General features: G+C 35.1%; 2 protein-coding genes across 2 annotated transcripts in view; one reads left to right on the top strand and one right to left on the bottom strand.

The window, feature by feature from the left end:
* LOC132547692 (uncharacterized) overlaps nt 1-8,360 on the bottom strand; it is a 31,707-nt gene extending 23,347 nt beyond the window's left edge. Inside the window, exon 1 of the mRNA XM_060211493.1 lies at nt 8,157-8,360. The gene's annotated coding sequence lies outside the window, so the exon portion shown is untranslated. The remainder of the gene's footprint in view (nt 1-8,156) is intronic.
* The window catches only part of LOC132547691 (uncharacterized), a 147,606-nt gene that overhangs the window by 118,687 nt on the left and 7,789 nt on the right, over nt 1-21,130 (top strand). The window contains exons 25-32 of the mRNA XM_060211489.1: nt 10,129-10,248; nt 10,761-10,836; nt 12,607-12,730; nt 12,854-12,939; nt 14,179-14,275; nt 14,536-14,626; nt 16,623-16,733; nt 17,495-17,564. Coding sequence (XP_060067472.1) covers nt 10,129-10,248; nt 10,761-10,836; nt 12,607-12,730; nt 12,854-12,939; nt 14,179-14,275; nt 14,536-14,626; nt 16,623-16,733; nt 17,495-17,564 — 775 coding nt within the window. The remainder of the gene's footprint in view (nt 1-10,128; nt 10,249-10,760; nt 10,837-12,606; nt 12,731-12,853; nt 12,940-14,178; nt 14,276-14,535; nt 14,627-16,622; nt 16,734-17,494; nt 17,565-21,130) is intronic.

Below are 21,130 nucleotides of genomic sequence, written 5' to 3'. Positions count from 1 at the left end.
CACAGATATGGTCGAATCAAATGCTCTGTATGGATGGAAGTATCTTAAGGTGATTTAATTACCAGAATGAGTCTCACATTTCTTCCTGGGGAGGGTGTTAACTTTATTGTAATTTTCTTAGAAAAATTGCATTTTTGAACAAATGTTTACTTCCCACTGGAAATAACTTTGTATGAATTATAAGTAAAGGATGACTGTTTTGATGGTATACATGTATTGACACTGGCTTACTATCATCATGTATTGACACTGGCTTACTATCATCATGTATTGACACTGGCTTACTATCATCATGTATTGACACTGGCTTACTATCGTCATGTATTGACACTGGCTTACTATCATCATGTATTGACACTGGCTTACTATCATCATGTATTGACACTGGCTTACTATCATCATGTATTGACACTGGCTTACTATCATCATGTATTGACACTGGCTTACTATCATCTATGTTACAATTTCTGTTTTCATGACACTTTAAAGCTACTGATCCTTTTATATTCAATATCTCAAGTGACCGTCCGTTTGGCCTCTTGTTGAAATGTTGACCTTCGTCATTGTGTCAAAAAAAATCTGTGTACGTCATTTGTAAATAAAATCAATAAATAGTGTTTCGTTGGCCACCAATTTTTTGTCTAAATCTGTCCAAGTAACTCACTTTTTTCCAATGAGAATAGCAACAGAGATTACAAGTAGTTTTTTTACATTTTAGATTATGAAAGTGTGTAGCCATATTCTTTTCAAGACTAATATTTTTCTCTTTGTCACTTGAGTTAAGGAAAACCAATGTAATCAACAGTTGTATTTATGTAAAATGTATGGATTTTTGTCCTTAGTTGTTGTAGAGTTGTAATTGTCCTGTTATAAACTTCACATAATTCATCACATGTGAAACAAGAAGTGACCTTGGAACAGATATATTTATTAGCCTCAAAATGAACCTGAAAACAGTAAGTGTTAATGTTTCAAGAAAAGACACAAAAAGTCCTGCTTATTAATGTTTTACTTTTCTCATGGTCTTGTTATAATGGTGCCCACTTATTTTGTGCGGACTTGTTTCACTGAAGTGTCATAATTGGGAAATGGTAGGGGAAACTTGTGACAAGAGGTTGAGGTTCCAGGGAGTCTCGAGCAAAGTTTACAGGATAGAGGAGGTAGAGACAATAGTTCATATACTGTGGCCCCTAGTATTACAGTGGAGATATTACATCAGAAATGGTTATCGAAGATAAAATGTTCAACCTTACAGACAGTCTAATATTATTCACCTCTTTAGATCATGTAGTTGGATACTTGAGTTGGTCTATGACTATCCTATATCAAGGAATCTGTAGGGGAAGGGCTCAAGAAATTGATTGTTTTTCCTACTATAGATAGTCACTAAACCTTCTTCCTGGCTATGTCCTACATAATACAAGAAGTTTATGAGTTAATCATCCGAGGCTGACATTCCGGGTAATTTATGAGGTGTTGGAATCAAATTTTCTTACCACATTAGAATCACTTCTGTAATAAGTATTACTACTATATAGCAATAATGATTAAGGCAAGGTTCAGGAGTCAGGACATTAGTGTTACCCATAATGATCTGTTGAGGGTCACACTAATTTGCTGAAACAACCTGGATCAGGATCCCCTCTAGGAGGAGTAGAGACATTAGTATTATACCAGCTAATCACTAACATTCTGGACATTCCCTACAGAAATGTTGGTAAACTTTGTCCATACTTCTGAACACACATCAAAGCACTCTTGCCACCTCTGTGAGAAATATCTGCATAGGACTTTTCTTTTTGTGAGGTAGAGTACCTACAAGTATTCAAGGTATCAGGATTTTAACTAAATAGCATAAGCCTGGCACCAAACTTTATCACAGAAGTCCATAAGTCATAAGCTAAACAGTTTGCCTAAGTTCAGAAAATCAAACATATGTGGAAATGGCCAATGGAATTTCTTCTACCAAAAACAAATTTTGTTTGCAGGGCGGTTATAATAACTTAATTTAGGTAGGTCGATATCCAGCTGTTTCGATGGCTCCAGACCCTTATGTGCCCTACATCTCCATTCCTTTCCAGTAATCTGCCTCTCTCCAAAGTCTGCATGCTTTCATCCATTAATATATTGTGTAAATACAGAGGAAGTCTGACTGGGGAATGTATTATACAGATTCTAAAACCCATCATAGGAAAACATTGAATGAACTAAAGTGAGTGATATACATGGTACTATCTGTGTTACAACTCTCTACCTATTTAACCTTAGGGTTTTATAGAATTTGTGTAATAAAATTATACAATAAATCTTGTTTATATTGCTAAAGCTGAATTCTGTAATTATATGGGGCTGTTCAAACACTATAAATAATCTCTTTATTGAGCCTGAAAGGAATAAAAAAGACTTTAAATTCAGAACATAAATTCTGTATGTATGAGGTAACACGTTATGCATGAATTAGAATTTCCATATTCATTTGTTTTGATGATAACTGGAGTTATGACCTGCTGAACATTATATTGTTCACCGTAAGTTTAATTCACATGTCACGAACATAATTAAAAATACAATTTTTTAATAAAATGCTTTGCTATTGTGGTCGATGTGTGAAGTTAATGAATACTATTCTAGATCATTTAAAAGCTTATTGTGATTTGTTGTATAACACGGCATGCTCCTAATCAATAGAGTCAAGTCTTAATAATGAGAAAAGTTGTTGTAAGGCACAAGTTTAATGTAAATAAACAAATTTGATATGGTTCTGTATAGGCTTTACACTTCTCCGAGGAGTAAATTTGATATGGACCTGTATAGGCTTTACACTTCTCCGAGGAGTAAATTTGATATGGACCTGTATAGGCTTTACACTTCTCCGAGGAGTAAATTTGATATGGACCTGTATAGGCTTTACACTTCTCCGAGGAGTAAATTTGATATGGACCTGTATAGGCTTTACACTTCTCCGAGGAGTAAATTTGATATTGATTATGATTTGTATAGACCGACTCTTGTTCAAGTTTTCTTTATAAAATCCATTTTCTTATCCTAGAGGTTCCTCCAGGAGTAAAATGTCCTGATTAGCATTGAAAGTGATGCTGAATTTCTTCGCTGAAGTCAGATTGTCAGGTGTTCTATCGACCTTGTTGGTGTTGTTGTTTAATATTGGTTTTTTAAAAAAAAATTCTGTTTGGATGATTTTGTGTTTTGTTGTATAGTCAGACCTGCACGACTGTTTTTGCTTTAGTTTATGTAATGCTATCTGGAGATAGCAAACAAGCTATGTGAAAAATGCAGTGTGAAATCAGTTTTTCCATTGCAATTAAAAGCATATGGACACAAGGGGCGATACTCTCTGCAGTCCTGGGTGGAGTTTACATGAAAATCGGGATTCCAGACCAGAGTTAGGCAACACTTACATTAATTAGGCAAGAGGTCATACAAGGTCACTTAAGGTCACTACAAAAAGATTGACACAGTCTCCGACTGAGATACATATCTTAAAGATGGCATTCTCAGAACGCATAGCGACACTGATAAGGAGAAATGAGCATGACTTTTACAGACATCATAAGGGAAATCATAGCTCGCAGGACTATGAAAATAAATTGGCGTTTAATTATAACCATATCTGTCAGTTGTAAAGAGATTGTCTTTCTTTGAGGTGGAGTTTAATGTTATGTTGGCTTTGCTAGACTGCATGGGAAAGTTTGTACAAAATATATATATACCTTTGACATTTAACATAATACAGGTAGTGTTTTGACAGGCGCAGTCATGACAAACTAACAACAATTCATGTCTTGATGATGGTTAGAACGAATTATTTAATCATCCCGCACACGAGTCTTGATAATTTTTAGTCACAGACAGAATTAGTCGAGACACATGTTACCTTTGTTTATTGCATGTAGCAACGTTATAATGAAACCCCTAAAAACTTCACTTTGATTTGGAAATAAACGTAGCAGTTATTGATGAATAATAAAAGAGATACTGAATTGATAGTGTTGTGTCAGTATAAAGAGGATACAGGAGGGGCTATAATTGAAGACTGAATTACAGATACTTGGGTATCTCAGTGACTTGATGATGCTCAGCCCTACACAACAGTCAGTTACATTGTCATGTGTAGTTTACATGTATTTTAACACGTAAATCATTAAATGTAGGCCACAGTGATCTATATTTCATTTTTCTCTGACTTTGGTTTAATACTATTGGTTCACACCATTTCCATCAACTTAGAATTGTATAGAGATACATGCTACATATAAGTCTTATACACTTTGTTCTGTGTGCCAAGTGAAAAGGTAATGTTGACTATTAATATTACAATCTGATACAACCTGAATATCCCATATAGGAGACCTTCAGCTTCTCTGTCGCTGTTGTATACAGTAAAACCTTGTACTATATTTGTGAGTAAAACTTTGTTACAGTCTTGGTTTACCAATATACCAGGGACAGGTTTCATATCAAATCCATATCATTACAACAAGGTGTTGCCATTCTATATACAACTTTCATAAAATGTTTAGTCAACTTTTTTGTCTGTAATGATTAAATGAAAAATAGAAAGGTATCAATTTATTTTTTACATATATACTGAAGACATGGTTTACGTAATACATGGTGGGTGAAGTATGCGGTCAATTATGCAGGTTGTATCCTCCATCAGCCCTACCTACTTTACAGTGAGTGTGGTGCATATTACACTGTTAGTGTAATACTGTTACTGTAATTGTCCTAATGCTTTGTGGCATGTGTCTGTGTTATGGGAGTAGGTTTGGGTGTGGGGTAATCTAGGGTGTTTCATCACTGCCATGCCAACATTTCAACCAAGGGAGACAATTTAGTCATTCTGTAATAGACTTTAAAATTAGGGTTACTCTAGAGTGTCATAATGTTCTCATTGCAACATTTTGTGCAGGGGAGACAACTTTCTAATTCTATTACAATATTATTGGATAGGGTTACTGTAGGATGTGATAATACTCTCATAGCATTATTTTAACCAAGAAAAGATCATTTCATCTTTTTGTAATAAAGTCAAGCGATTAATCTATTGTGGAAATTGCCAAATGTTCTCATGCAAAAAAATAACTCTGTTTTTGAAGTGTAGTATGATGTTATGAAAGTGACCATCATAGAAACTTCTTAATTATTGAAATGCCATCACTACATTTTTCAGAATTTGCCCCATATAAAAAAGATCATTGTGATGTATTCAATTTTCTATCTTGCATGGTGTTATCTTAATTCTAGACATCAAAGAAGAAAATAATTACTTTTTTTTCAAAGAAATAGTTCTTTGCATTAGCCAGTGTAAGCTCAGGAAATTGATATTTTATAATGAGATAGTAAAAAGGAAATCCGCAACCATATGTCTGAGGCAGTTTTGATTTATGTACAAATATCAAAGCCATGCAGATCTTGTCTTTAACTAGGTAAACTGATTTTTTGGATTGGAAGGAAAAACAAAAATATGATATTGAACAAAATATGACACAAATAAAAATTCTCATATGATATTGATTTCAACTTTTCAAATACCATATGTCTAACAAGTTTTGGAGTTGCAAAAACAATTTCAAAATTCATTGATTGAAAAATTACAACAAAATGATTTCTGTCAATCAAATCTCCGTAAAAGTTATTACTGTTGGTGGTATTTTATTTACATTTATTCATGTTCAATCTTTTTTTCTGAAATAATCTAAATATTAACAGTTCTGACATACTATAAACAAATAGTTATTCCTCATATTTAATTTGAACATAAATATTAAATCCTTTTTAATGATTTCTCAGGGCATAAACATATCTACAGATACATGGATGAGGTTTTGTTAGAAAGCATGTTATTTCTTAAAATGGTAGAGGTCTGTCAGGTAAAACTATTAATAATTGTTTTATAATCTGTGTTAGTCAGCTGGAGGAAGTAAATGTAGACATTTGATCTGGTTAATAGATGTTCATAGGTTTTGCAAGTTGTAATCAAATGGTGTAAACAATTAATAGCTTATGTAAAGTTTTGTTTATGTATATTATCCCTAAAACAATATCTATCAACTATAACCATTTTGGATTGTCTCGGTGATGTACATATTAAAAAATACTGATTTCATGTATAGGGCTTTGGATAATAAATATTTTAGTCTAGACATAATATTCTGAGGACAGCTGATTAAATCTAGCTTAACTATCCTTGAATATCAATTTTCAAATACACTTTTTAAAAAATCCAAAATATTCACAAATATTTATTGGTCAGAAAAACATTTTTAGTTCTAGAGCATTTACAATAACTTTCAAATTTCAAGAATTTCAAAAATATGCCAGATGAAATATTTGTATTAACATGTAATTATCAATATGACCCTACAACAAGGAGACATGCAGGTCCATTTGATACTGACTGCTGTTTAACAAAGGTCTTACATTTGTGATCAATTAAAACATTTTATCTATGTGATAGCAAGTTTTTATGTCTCAGTAAATTGTAAGGCAGAGTCTAATTTCCCCGGGGAAACATTTGATCCTTCAAATTTCTGATGTCTTGGTCTCCATGTAATTCATTCAAGATACTGCCATCTTTCTTCACAGAGATGATATCATGAGTTAATTTGTGGTTTGATTTGTGCCAGGATAGTTAAGTAGCTCCACATGTCTTTATTTAATCCAAATTACACATTTATAATTTAATATAAACTCCACTACCATGGGAAAACACTGCTGATGTACTCCCATACTCTATAGTCATAGTCATTGCTGGATAGTTTGTTATCAGTTGTACGCTTTGTAACCATTTTACTTTTAATACACTGTCTGCTCCTAAGTTCATACAAAATGTCACTGCAAGCTTTGTGGAGTTACCTCCCTTCTTAGGAAAGCTGTTAAGCATGTTTTTTTTTAACCTTCAACATGATTTTTGATGTCAAATTTTAGTGATAGTTGCAAGGTGTATAACTTATATGGAATATTCTTACAAGAACTAGTGACATATTTGCAATATTATGAAATAATTGGTTGCTTGTTTGCAGTTAATCGTACCAACATAGATTTGCCATAAGACTATCACCTTCGAGTGTCCCCATCTTAGCACTTTACTACCATAAAACCATCACCTTTGAGTGTCACCATCTTAGCACTTTACTATCATAAAACTATCACCTTTGGGTGTCCCCATCTTAGCACTTTACTATCATAAGACTATCACCTTTGGGTGTCCCCATCTTAGCACTTTACTACCATAAAACCATCATCTTTGAGTGTCCCCATCTTAGCACTTTACTATCATAAAACTATCACCTTTGGGTGTCCCCATCTTAGCACTTTACTATCATAAGACTATCACCTTTGGGTGTCACCATCTTAGCACTTTACTATCATAAAACTATCACCTTTGGGTGTCCCCATCTTAGCACTTTACTATCATAAGACTATCACCTTTGGGTGTCCCCATCTTAGCACTTTACTACCATAAAACCATCATCTTTGAGTGTCCCCATCTTAGCACTTTACTATCATAAAACTATCACCTTTGGGTGTCCCCATCTTAGCACTTTACTATCATAAGACTATCACCTTTGGGTGTCACCATCTTAGCACTTTACTATCATAAAACTATCACCTTTGGGTGTCACCATCTTAGCACTTTACTATCATAAGACTATCACCTTTGGGTGTCACTTTACTACCATAAAACCATCATCTTTTTACTACCATAAAACCATCATCTTTGAGTGTCCCCATCTTAGCACTTGACTATCATAAGACTATCACCTTTGGGTGTCCCCATCTTAGCACTTTACTATCATAAGACTATCACCTATGAGTGTCACCATCTTAGCACTTGACTATCATAAGACTATCACCTTTGAGTGTCACCATCTTAGTTCATATTTAAATGATTTTTCTATCATAAGGCTTTCAGATGCAACAATCAAACTAACTAAACAATGAAAGATGAAGATTTCTTGATATTTTAAATACAAGTTATTATCATTTTCAGTCCTTGTGACATTTACAAATACAGAATGTTAATGTTTAGGAGTTTTTTTTTATCTGTTTGCCCAACACCAGTGATGTTATCATTTTGCTGGGCTTTAGATGTTGGGTATTGTGATGATAAGTGTAGCTGTGTGTTGACTTACCTCATCATCGACATTTACCATGTGGTGCAGAGGCTGTGACTGATGTAAAGGGATGGCTTCTTCCCAATCTGATCTTCTATCAACACAGCCATATATCATCGCACAGTCTCAAAAAAAATTTAAAAAGTCCTCCACTCACAACTGGTGAAATAGTTCTGGATCTTGTCAGTGCCAGCATAGATCACTTCTCAATCTCCCAAAAATTTCTTGACATTTGACATATCAAAAATTGAAGAACAAACAGAAAGAGTTATCCAAACCTGAAGTAGTTCAGTGAGACTTATCAAAATTTGAAATAAAACAGTGATATTGTTAGTAAAACATAGGTAGGAAGTCGTGTGAACTTCTGTCAAGAAGGATGCCCCTGTTTATGGTAAGATGGGACGTGTTAGCTCCAACACTCCATAGCCAGTCTGCCAGTCTCTGGTCCCTTAGAATGCTCTGTAAATATCACATCATTAGAGCCTAAGGGATCTACCCATTCCCAGGGAAATTATTTGTGCTAGTATATATCATCCTACACTTATATTTATAACTGAGTATATACATGTGTGTGTCATGGAGCCAGTGAATTCTCGTTGTTCTTAAGTACATACATGTGGCATGTTTTAAAGTTGAAACAGACCCTATTTAACGTGTATAGCTGTAATACTTTATATCACATTAGGGTACACTGTATATAAGAGATATCCTCCTAACTGACGTCTGCTATAATAAGGCTTTTGTAGTGGATGGAATGACAGTTATATTTCTCTAAGGTTGTTCCTGTAGTTTTGTAAACTCTGTACAGCTTTATGACCCTGGGTGCCTGTGATAAGAGCTGGATGTTGGTGGTTTGAAATCACCTCCTGTGGCACTTCTTTTTGTTAGGAGTTCTATGTGTTTACAGGGTAAAGCTTCACTTGTATACAAATGTATAAACATTCTGGTCTGACCTGGTCACATCGCATCATATTCATTTTTCTTTTGAGAGTCACTTCAACATAATGTGGTCATCACCCTCAGTAAAGGGGATGTTTAGTTACTGTATTAACCCTGAAATAAGCCTGTGTGTTCAACACATTACTGCTGTCAGTGTTGGGCTTATAACAGAATAAAACCGAATGTTTCATTGTGGATTCTACTGCACATAAGTAGATCATTTGTTTATAACCCACCAGTACTATATTTACTACATACTATGAAATCATTCTTTTTCAGAACAGATTTATTTTCCTAAACTTTGTGGATACTTTTAATCCACAAATTAATATGTCCATGAACTGTTAAGTTCTCAGTAGATTTATTTCTCCACCTCTATCCATGAAATGTAGTGTCCATGAATTATTTTCTTTTTGAAGCAGGATAATTGAGCCCCATAAAACTATATGATTAGAAGTAAGTGGCTGATATCAAACCATGGAGGTTCAATTATGTAAATCATACTACCATAAACATATTTCAAGGATTTGGCCATAAAAAATGATTAAAAAAAATTGAAAAATTTCATTATTGATAAACATACTAAATTAAGCAAGATTTTTTGGTTTATTTTACATGGTTGGAGGTAAGAGAAAAAAATGTTGGCTTTTACAACTAATTTATATCTGTTTCAAGAAGAATAGATCGCCATATCAAACCCAGTAAGAGAGCTTTTCTAATTGTCATCCATTTTACGGGGTCAGTAAGAGCACACTTCTTCACCATGTTGCCATACTTGGCTCTCTCTAACTGCAGTATTTTTTAAATTAAAAACAAAATCCAAGCAATCAGCTTCATTCTTCTGATTTTAAAGCAATGATGCATCTCTATTCTGTAACTCAAGTCTGGAAATGAAAAATCATCCTCAAGATTATATTCTATTAAGTCGGTGATGTTTTTCTTTTCAAAACGAAGATGTATTCTGAAATTTGTGAAAATGAAGCTTTATTTTGTCAATAAAAGTAATTTACAATGAGTTAATATGTGTGACCTGTTCATTTTTATGTTGCAGTTTGTTTGTGGAGCAATGTTTCAAACCTTTCTCAGCCGACGTTGTCCAGGAGGGAGTGTACAAACGTCTGTGTGCAGAAACCAGCCAGTACCTTACAGACCTTACCATGAAGGTTAAATAGTAGGTCATTCTGTCATTTTACATTAATGTCTACACTGGTGAAATTTCCAGTAAATATTCAAAGATCAAGTTTCTCTGAAATTAAGACTGAATTGATTTTTTGACAAAATTTTCAGTGTTTCATCTCCTACAGAAATAACTGTTTGAAGAACCATGCTAGACTTTCAATTCTTTCAAAATGACACTTGGTTTGAAAACTCTTGAATGTATCTGAGTGAAGAAACTACATGATCTGTTCCCAAGTTTAGATCAGAACTTCAGTTAATTACTTATATTGGTAGTATCAGCTCTCATTACCTGGATCATTTCAAGTTCATAGTATTTCAAAGTGTAAGGGAGGTAACTGTTATATCAATATTACAACAGGAACTCCTTGATTGCAAGTGAGGACAAAAATCGACCACAGCATCATGAGAATTAGTTTGAACTATTCAAGAATTCAAATATGTTATATGCTTGCTTCAACTGTAGCAAATAAATTATTTTTGGATTTTTCTTTTCTTCCCTGCCAGTCGGGAAAAGAACTTGAACACTGGTCTCCTTCCAGACATTCAGCGACGCATCAAATTACCAGAAAGAGAGCTCAAGGTAGGTCTAACATACAGGATCAGGGTGTGAGGGAATTCATGGTAGGTCTAACATACAGGATCAGGGTGTGAGGGAATTCATGGTAGGTCTAACATACAGGATCAGGATGTGAGGGAATTCATGGTAGGTCAAACATACAGGATCAGGGTGTGAGGGAATTCATGGTAGGTCAAACATACAGGATCAGGATGTGAGGGAATTCATGGTAGGTCAAACATACAGGATCCGGGTGTGAGGGAATTCATGGTAGGTCTAACATACAGGATCAGGGTGTGAGGGAATTCGTAGTAGGTCTAACATACAGGATCAGGGTGTGAGGGAATTCGTGGTAGGTCTAACATACAGGATCAGGGAGTGAAGGAATTCATGGTAGGTCTAACATACAGGATCAGGGTGTGAGGGAATTCGTGGTAGGTCTAACATACAGGATCAGGGTGTGAGGGAATTCGTGGTAGGTCTAACATACATGATCAGGACGTGAGGGAATTCGTGGTAGGTCTAACATACAGGATCAGGGTGTGAGGGAATTCATGGTAGGTCTAACATACAGGATCCGGGTGTGAGGGAATTCGTGGTAGGTCTAACATACAGGATCAGGGTGTGAGGGAATTCGTTGTAGGTCTAACATACAGGATCAGGGTGTGAGGGAATTCGTGGTAGGTCTAACATACAGGATCAGGGTGTGAGGGAATTCGTGGTAGGTCTAACATACAGGATCAGGGTGTGAGGGAATTCGTTGTAGGTCTAACATACAGGATCAGGATGTGAGGGAATTCATGGTAGGTCTAACATACAGGATCAGGGTGTGAGGGAATTCATGGTAGGTCTAACATACAGGATCAGGGTGTGAGGGAATTCGTGGTAGGTCTAACATACAGGATCAGGGTGTGAGGGAATTCGTTGTAGGTCTAACATACAGGATCAGGGTGTGAGGGAATTCGTGTCTAACATACAGGATCAGGGTGTGAGGGAATTCTAACATACAGGATCAGGGTGTGAGGGAATTCGTGGTAGGTCTAACATACAGGATCAGGGTGTGAGGGAATTCGTGGTAGGTCTAACATACAGGATCAGGGTGTGAGGGAATTCGTGGTAGGTCTAACATACAGGATCAGGGTGTGAGGGAATTCGTTCGTGGTAGGTCTAACATACAGGATCAGGGTGTGAGGGAATTCATGGTAGGTCTAACATACAGGATCAGGGTGTGAGGGAATTCATGGTAGGTCTAACATACAGGATCCGGGTGTGAGGGAATTCATGGTACATCTAACATACAGGATAGTTAATGTAAACTATCCACGTCAATATCATGTAAAGGACAGTGTGACTGAAAGAAAAAATACACCAAGTTGCAAACATTTGGCAGTTTATTGTTTCTTCAATTGTATTGTATTTATAATTAAACAGAAAGTTATTAAGTCAGTAAATAAGATTTTGAAGACAAGTTTTGGACTTTATATCATTAGTCTGATGTTTTAGCTGAATATTTTGAGATTGATTTCTTGGCTATTGATATTTTGGGTGCGCACATTATGCAAGTAGAAGCACTTTTTGCCATTTTCAGCCCAAAAAAGTTTCTGGGCACATTACGTAGGTGCACACAAGTCATATAGACACCTGGATGCAGGAGAAGCTGCTGCTAAAGTGGGAACTTATGGGAAGAAACTGTTATTTAGTGGAGTGTCAGGAACTGAAATCTCAACTGATCTTCTTATTGGTTTTTTTCTGTGACAATAAATCTTACTTATTTTTATTTGTTTTGTAACACAGCTCTCCATTCTAAATGCTGCTAAAATGTTGGAAAAATTTTATACCGAACGTGTCTTTCCGAAACTTATGTTACCTGAAGTGGAATTCTGGGAAGGCAAAGGATTGGAATATCGAGATTGGAGAGGTAGGTGACCTACATGACAATCGTTCTACAAGAAATCAATGTAGTTGAAAATGTCAAAGGTTAGATTAACTTTTCATTGAGTTTCAAGTTTTGCCAATATTTATGATGACTTTTGTGTTGTAGGACTTGCCGGCAAGAAATTCATAGAGATTTTCTCCAAGACCTTTTTAATCCCTTTAGAGGACACAGATAATCATTTTGAACTTGAGGTGAGTCAACATTTCATTTTCCCCCCTGCAATGAAGTTAGGCTTTGGGGTTGGGTTTGGTGGGGTGTATACTGGAATCAGGTTGTCCATTTGTCTGTCTGTATGTAGAAGGAATAATGTATGGGTAACTCAACCTTAATTACTGAATTCATTTTAAGGATACTTGCTGGCTATAATCCTTATACATTGTAGATATGTGTAATCTATATCAGGTTGAGTTACTTCCCGTTTTTGAAGGTTATGCCTCTTTGAGAATGCAATGATGTACCAGTTATTCCTCCATTACTACTTACTGGATTTCAACTAAATTTGCTGGCATTAATCCTTATACACTGCAAATGTCCATAATCTATATATCAGGTTGAGTTATCTCCCTTTTTTGTATCGCCTGCAGAGCTGGCAGACACTTAGAGATCACTTTGTCTGTCGTCACGCGTCGGTGGCGGTGTCCATACGAAAGACTTAGAAATTTAGTATATGGCCTCTCACTGGAAGGGTACAGATTAAGTTCGATTTTCGGCTGTCTGTGACCCTTCTTGGCAGGGTAATGCTCCTTTGATGTTAGAAAATTCTCTGGGAATATTGTTTTCTGGACTTTCTTTGGTTATGTTTTGAGTTATTGAAATGAAGTTTGGTATATGGCTTCTTTTTGGAAGGGTACAGATTAGTTTTGACATCCAGTTTGATATCTGCATGACCGTGACACTTTATGCAGGCGACACATACAGTTCCTCGGAACGCTTGTTAAAAGTTTATGAAAACTCCCAAGATGTACCAGCTACTAATTGGATCATAAATATTCCATGTCACCAAAATTGAATACCATTTTGTTATTCTATCATTAACTCTGTTGGCAGCAGGATGGGAGGGGTGACTGGTGGGGAGGGATTGGCTTACACAGGCATCATTGTTAGTAGCACATGCAGTATTCACAAAGAAAATCAAAAGGTTGATTCTTGATTGTATAAAAATAATGTAAGAATTCATAAATCCAACAGTTTATGTTTTCCTGCAATGCTTTGCCCCTTGACTCTTCTATTTGGTTGAGCAAGTCTGATTACTCGTGGTATGCTTATTAAAGAGTTATAGATTTAAATCAGTTTAAAAGTAAATAATTGTTTACAGGGGAATTGGAGGAGGGAGATAGATGTTACCCTTTATTACCTGCCAAATTTTACCTGTTTGATGAATTTCAAACTTCAAATTAGAGCCAAATGACATTATTGAAAATCTGTTGCAGGTTCTTCATATCAACATGGAGAGGTATATAAAGATGGTTGCTACAGGTGACTACCATGATGACCTTGACCTTGTCACAGAGATCCACACACCTTCTGGTAAGTAGGGAAATATTCTAACCACATGTAGTAATATACTACTGAATTCTTGTTTATGAAGTCTTCTTCATTAGAACCTTATGACCAAAATTTGTGATATCTGATCCACCTAAAGCTGAAATCAATTTTTACAGAAAGAAATCAAATTATAATTTCATGTCATGATCAACCCCTTATTTGTATTAGCACGGAATGAACAATATCTTAAATGAAGGTCATAACAAATAATTTTCAGGTTTGTTGTTGGTTTGTTGTATCAGGTGAAGTCAGTGTCAAGGCTCCTCAGATGGACCTTCATTTCTTTGACCCCAGTCAGGTTATCCTACAGACGACGAGATACCACACACCAAGGTATGACAATCCTGTCTGTTTGTCTCCATTTAGAAATTTCAACCACAATTTGTTTTCAATTCCATCATGTGACCTTCTTTAAAAAATTCCATTATTAGCTCACCTGGCCCAAAGGTCCGTCATCCGTCCATCTGTCCGTCCGTCCTGTGTCCGTCAGTTTTCCATTTAAACAACTTCTTCTGAAATACCGAAAGGCATAGTGTTATAATATCTGGCTGGAAGGTTCCTTTGATGGAGCCCAGCAAAGTGTGAAAGGAAATGACCTTGAACCATGTTTAAGTTCACAGAGGTCAAATGTGTTAAAACCTTTAAACAAATTCTTCCAAAATACTGGAAGGCCTAGAATCATTATATTAAACTACTTTGTTCCTATGATGAAGCTTAACAAAGTTTTCGAAAAAAATAACCTTGACCCATATTCAAGGTCACAGAGGTCAAATGTGTTTAAAAAATTTAAGCGACTTCTTCCAAAATACCTGGAGGCCTAGAGTTATTATATGTGGCTGGAAGGTTCCTTTGATGAAGCCTAACAAAGTTTGTGAATAGAAATGACCTTGACCCATATTCGAGGTCGCAGAAGTCAAATGTGTTAAAACCTTTAAACGACATCTCCCCAAATACGGGAAGGCCTAGAATCATTATATTAAGCTACTATGTTCCTTTTATGATGTCCTATAAAGTTTGCTAAAAGAAATGACCTTGACCAATCTTCGAGGTCACTGGGGTCAAATGTGTTAAAACGTTTAAACAATTTCTTATGAAATATCGAGAAGTCTAGAATCATTATATTTTGCCAGTATGTTCCTTTTATGAAGTCCAAGAAAGTTTGCAAAAAGAAATGACTTTGACCCATAGTCAAGGTCACAGGGGTTAAATGTATTAAACGAGGAACATATACACAGATATAGAACTGTTGGTCATAAAGATCCAGGTGAGCGATACAGGCCCTCTGGGCCTCTTGTTTTCTCATTATAAGAACTTCCTTTTGATCAGTTTAATAATGAAATAATGTATAACAAGGGCCTTACTTCTGCCTTAGAGTACTTGTTTTTTTTATATCAGTATGTTATTCACTTTGTATATGTTGTTCTCTTTAGCAACAGGTTGAAAAGATGCATGATATCTCTTCTGCATAATATCTCAAGTTATGTTGAGTCAATTTCATTCAAACTTTATAATAATTTTTCAAAGGAAATGCTTGCATGGGAATGATTTTCAGGTCTCAGGTCAAAGGTCAAGTTTAACTTGTTTCTACAGAATATCTTCAGTTCAGTTTGGATAATTACACTTTTCGTCTTCCTCTGTTGCTTCTCCACAGGAAGTGCTAGACCTCAATTTCTTTAATATTCTTAGGTTATAGGCCAATGCCACCATTACCATAACTATGGAGAATATACAGCAAAAAATATATATTATATCTGAATATTACTGCTAAATATTAACTTATATATATAAAAAGTTAGAACCAATGTCAGTTTAGAGTGAGTTTGTTCATAGGTGGGGCACTGCACATTGGGTGTAGATACTTAAAGGTATGCAGGGCAATGTAATAAAATATCAAAATTAAAGTTTCAATCACAACACACAATCACCTTACCTTAAGTCAAGGTCATTAGGTCAAAGGTCAAGGCCAAGTTTGAAATATTGCACTGACATATCTAAAGTCAAAGTTCAAGGTCAAATGTTGAATATTTTATTAGGAACTATCTTGTTACAAAAGAATGAAAGGTTATTGACTAAAATCAAGTGACAACAGGCCAAGGTCAACAGGACAAACATGAAGGTCATATTTGAAATTTTTCGAATGCATAGGCAAACTATTGTTTCTATAAAGCATTAAACAAAAATTCAATATCAGTCTTAACAGTCAGCTTTAAAGTCTGACAAAACATGAGGCCCTCCTGATGTATGTCTGTATTATCGAAAGTTGTTCTTCTCATGTGTATTTTATTCTTTTAGGTTAGTTGATCTTAATTTTCTTTATAATTTTTTTAAGGTCAAGGTCCAAACCATGGAAACCAATTTTGAAGGAACTTCAGTTTGACAAACTGCAGATACCATTACCAATCCCTCATCCTGTGGTAATAGCTGTGCTCATATACAACAGGTAGGTCACAATTATACTGAATCTTTTTCATACTGAATTTCACTGTAAAACTTCTTCATACTGAACTTCATCATGAAACTTTTGAAATTCATCATGAAACTTTTGAAATTCATCACCAAAATTTTGAACTGTGTCATTAAACCTCTTCAAACTTAACTCCATAATGAAACCTCTTTATACTAAACACTAGTGATGTTCTGATTAATCTACTTCATCGAGTATTGGTTAGCTACGTCCATTGACTAATTAATCAACTTAAATCTAACTTAAGCAGTTGATAAATAATATATTCCATTGCACATGGGACAAAGCTAATCCATTCTTTGTGACTTTTTAGGCAAGAAAGTATTAAGTAAAGAACACTCTGTTAAATTCTTCTTTATCTATATACTGGGTATCATTATGTTATCAATTCATCATTGTAAAAATGGAGATGTATGTCCTTCCCATCATCAATTATTAGTTGGTCTTCAATCACTTCAAATGATCCAGTGATCGATCATGATATTGCAACAGATTCTCATCACTATTCAACACCATTTTACAGTGAAACCTTTTAAATCTTCATTTTACCTTACTGGAAAACATTTGTAATATGAACTACATTTCTATACATCATAGTAAATTCTATCTGTCCTGGCTCTGTCTTTACTTTTCCCAACATGTCAAAGAATTACATTCCAATGATGATAATGTAAGAAGTGGATTTTAAAATTTAGAACAGATGAAGGATGATACACTTGTTATTATTGATATTTCAGAGACCACGACCAGAACCCTATTGTGTATGAGGACGTGTACTGCCAACGGATCCTACGCGCCACCAAAGAGGTACCTATTGTTGCTATGGGAGAGTCAGTGTCCTCGGACATGTGTGATATAGAATTGAGTACTCCTGACAATACTATAGACTCTGAACAAACCTTCTGTCACTTAGCACAACAGGAGAGAACTTTCTCTGAGGAAAACATGACATACTCATTAAATCACAGTCCAGTTCCTGAAAGACGTGTCCAAGTTGTGGTCCATAGTATGCTAGACAGACCTGAGGGGCGGGGGAGGGCAAAGGGCAAAGGTCAAGGGGCTGAGCAAGAGAAAGATGATGGACAGGCCCGAGTTGTCTATGCAGAAAAAGAAAAAGACAACAGTTGTGTTGTTAACTTTAGTGATTTTGATAATGGTGACGATGACCCAACTATGGTGTAATTTATACATGACTTGGTTGAGAATGAAACTACAACTGGGTTCAAGGGCAAAATAGTCTTTAAATACTCTCAGTATGCAAGCTCTTTGAACAAGAAACTTTTGGACCGAGATGTGTAGGAAACAGTGTACAGTATTGGTGTGACTTTTACACTAGTATTGGTTTAGTTTGACCTTTCTGTGTCCTCCAGCGACTCACCACTGAGGAGATTTGCCGGCCTCAGTGGTATGCGCTTCTCAGCGTGAAGATATATAGAGGCAAGACATGAAATTGTGCAATGACTGACAGTCTTTCATACCTGAATTTCTAGTGTTGACTGTCGTTACCTTATATCCTTGCCCATTTGATCTTAAGAAGAGAAGAAAGTTTGCAAAATTATCAAAATGGTAGGGATGTGATATCTTTTCTTTTTTATCACTACTTGTAATATCTTTGTTTAATGTTTTGCTTGAGTGCCCATATACCACAACATGACATTTATCACAAATTAATCCCGTCCCATTAGATATATAAAGTAGGACTTAGATAACAGTGCAAATTTAGGTTGTTTTTTTTTTTTTTTTTTGTCTCTTTTTTTATTTCATCCCTTCCCCCAGCCCCCCCCCACCCCCAAATTTCTTAACATACAACGTAAAGGTGTGTTGCTCTGCTGTGCTCTCAGGTTCTCCACTGCTGATTTGTTCAGAGAGAGATTGAGAGGGACTGAACAACAAAGGAGAGAGTGAGAGAAGAAAGGGAGAGATAGTGTGAGGCTCACCATACTATGCTCAATATATTATGCACACTGCCTTTTTCCCCATTGACTACATAAAAAGTCACATCTCCTAGTCTTAAAGCCGATATACATCACCTTCCTGACCAAGTATGCATGGCAAACTATTGTGGCATTACTGAATGTACCAGTCTTGTACTCGTCATTTTTGGTACTCATCCTAGTGGACTGTGCTGGACCCTGTCAAACCAGGATAAGATAATACAGGTGTACCCAGGTCTATACCCATTTCATTTTGAAATTTTATCCTTTGAAAATATTATTTCTCAAAAGACATGCTTTAGATCTGTATATTCTCTTCCTCATTAGCTTGTACTGTCTTGAATATGTTAATTTATATTTATTTCAATTATCATGCATAACAAGTGAATGCATCATATCATACCTTTATGCAAATAGTAGAAGGAAATTCCCAATATGATTTAATGTAGGAAATTTATTATTGATTATGAAACCTATCAATATTTTTTATTTGAATCTGTATATGTTTCCAACTTGATTACTTTTGGCTATATGTTATATATCTATAAACATTATATCACACTTATTTATTTGATGATTTTTACCGCTTTTCACACAAAATGTCAGGGTACAAAAACCTATTACTTAAAACATGAGGCTTAGTTTGACCTCTGACTGATTTCCCAACACTGTGTAACTAAACAATGTTTTCCTAAATTGTTGAGCCAAAGGAAAAAATTAATAATTCTACTCTCAAACAAAAGTTCTTTTTGTGGATTCAAGGGACTCTTTTAAAAATGCTTAAAAATCTTCTGAAAAGAAGCTGAACGATTTTTAATAAAAATTAGTATGTCTTGCCTCCAAAACATACATTGCCGTGGTAGTTTATGCTTATCAAATACCCACCTCTGAGTATTAGAACCAAACTCATTTCAATAAAAAGTGGTTTAATTTGTCTGTAAGTTGTTGATTTTTCAAGGTTTGAGAAGTCTGTTGTCATATCTGAAGTGGACATTAATGTAAACAGTAAATTCACAAATTAACATTTGTTATGGTCATATCTAACCAAGTCCCATAACTCTGGAGTCTTATTTTACAAGTAAAGTTTTAGGGGCAAAGAAGTAAAGGGATTAAACAGATTTTTTTTTCTTCAAATAATAAAAATGATACTTGTAGGTATATTAGATATCATAACATTTTTAAAAACGTACTTTTACCTATGTATTTATATCTAGTCTTGAATTTCAGCTTTCCTGTTTCTACTCCATTTTACCTTTTTGTAGTCATGCCAGTATTACTTGTTCTGCTCATTTTGGTTCATGCTAAATGTACATGTGTATACAATTGGTTTGTTTTGTTGTATAAAATGCATGTTTTTATGATTATGTTTATCAATCAAGTTTTTTTTTTTTTTTTTTTATTTGCCTTCAGAAATATCAATCTATTTTAATACTCGTGTTATGAGTTGTTTGTTGTTTAATATTTTGCATTTTTTTGGTATATTTTGCTTGTTCCTATGTGACTGGTGAAAAACTCTCAATTGGTTCTATCTTCACATCATGCATGCTTAAAATACATCATAGAAAAAACTTTCAAGATTGCTCTCAAAAGACCGATCAATTTCTGTAAAGTTTAGAATATATGCGAAAATCTTTACGAGGGGATAATGATTTTGCAGAACTGAAAATGATTCAAAAGATGCTACAAATTTTGAGATATTCCTCACACACAAAGAAATAATAATAAAACAAAAAAATCATTAGGTGCCATTGTTGGGACATGTATTAAAACAATGGGTACATGAGAATTGTTTTGTGAATGATAATGTAGGCTTCTTACACATGCTTCAGCTTGTTTTCACATTAATTTGAAACAATGTCTAGGAGACAACTATAAGAATATATGATGTCTGAATTAGCTAACTAAAACTGCTAATACATCAGGAAGAAATCTGCATTATGTGCTGGATCTTTATTCTATCCAGATTCATGCATCGTAGTTGTACTAAATAAACACGAATTGGTTATGAGTACAATGTACAATGGGTTTCTCAATGTATCTCAATGTGTCTCATCTTCTTGAATCAAACCACCAGAATATAATACATATAGACTATCTCTTTGTCTGTTAACAGGGGTATACAATAGACTATCTGTCTGTTAACAGGGGTATACAATAGACTATCTGTCTGTTAACAGGGGTATACAATAGACTATCTGTCTGTCTGTTAACAGGGGTATACAATAGACTATCTGTCTGCTAACAGGGGTATACAATAGACTATCTGTCTGTTAACAGGGGTATACAATAGACTATCTGTCTGTTAACAGGGGTATACAATAGACTATCTGTCTGTCTGTTAACAGGGGTATACAATAGACTATCTGTCTGCTAACAGGGGTATACAATAGACTATCTGTCTGTTAACAGGGGTATACAATAGACTATCTGTCTGTTAAC

Source organism: Ylistrum balloti, unplaced genomic scaffold (assembly GCF_031769215.1).
Source record: "Ylistrum balloti isolate Yb309-2 unplaced genomic scaffold, AGI_CSIRO_Ybal_v1 Utg369972, whole genome shotgun sequence".
Taxonomy (NCBI): domain Eukaryota; kingdom Metazoa; phylum Mollusca; class Bivalvia; order Pectinida; family Pectinidae; genus Ylistrum; species Ylistrum balloti.
This window is presented reverse-complemented; position numbering and strand designations above follow the sequence as displayed.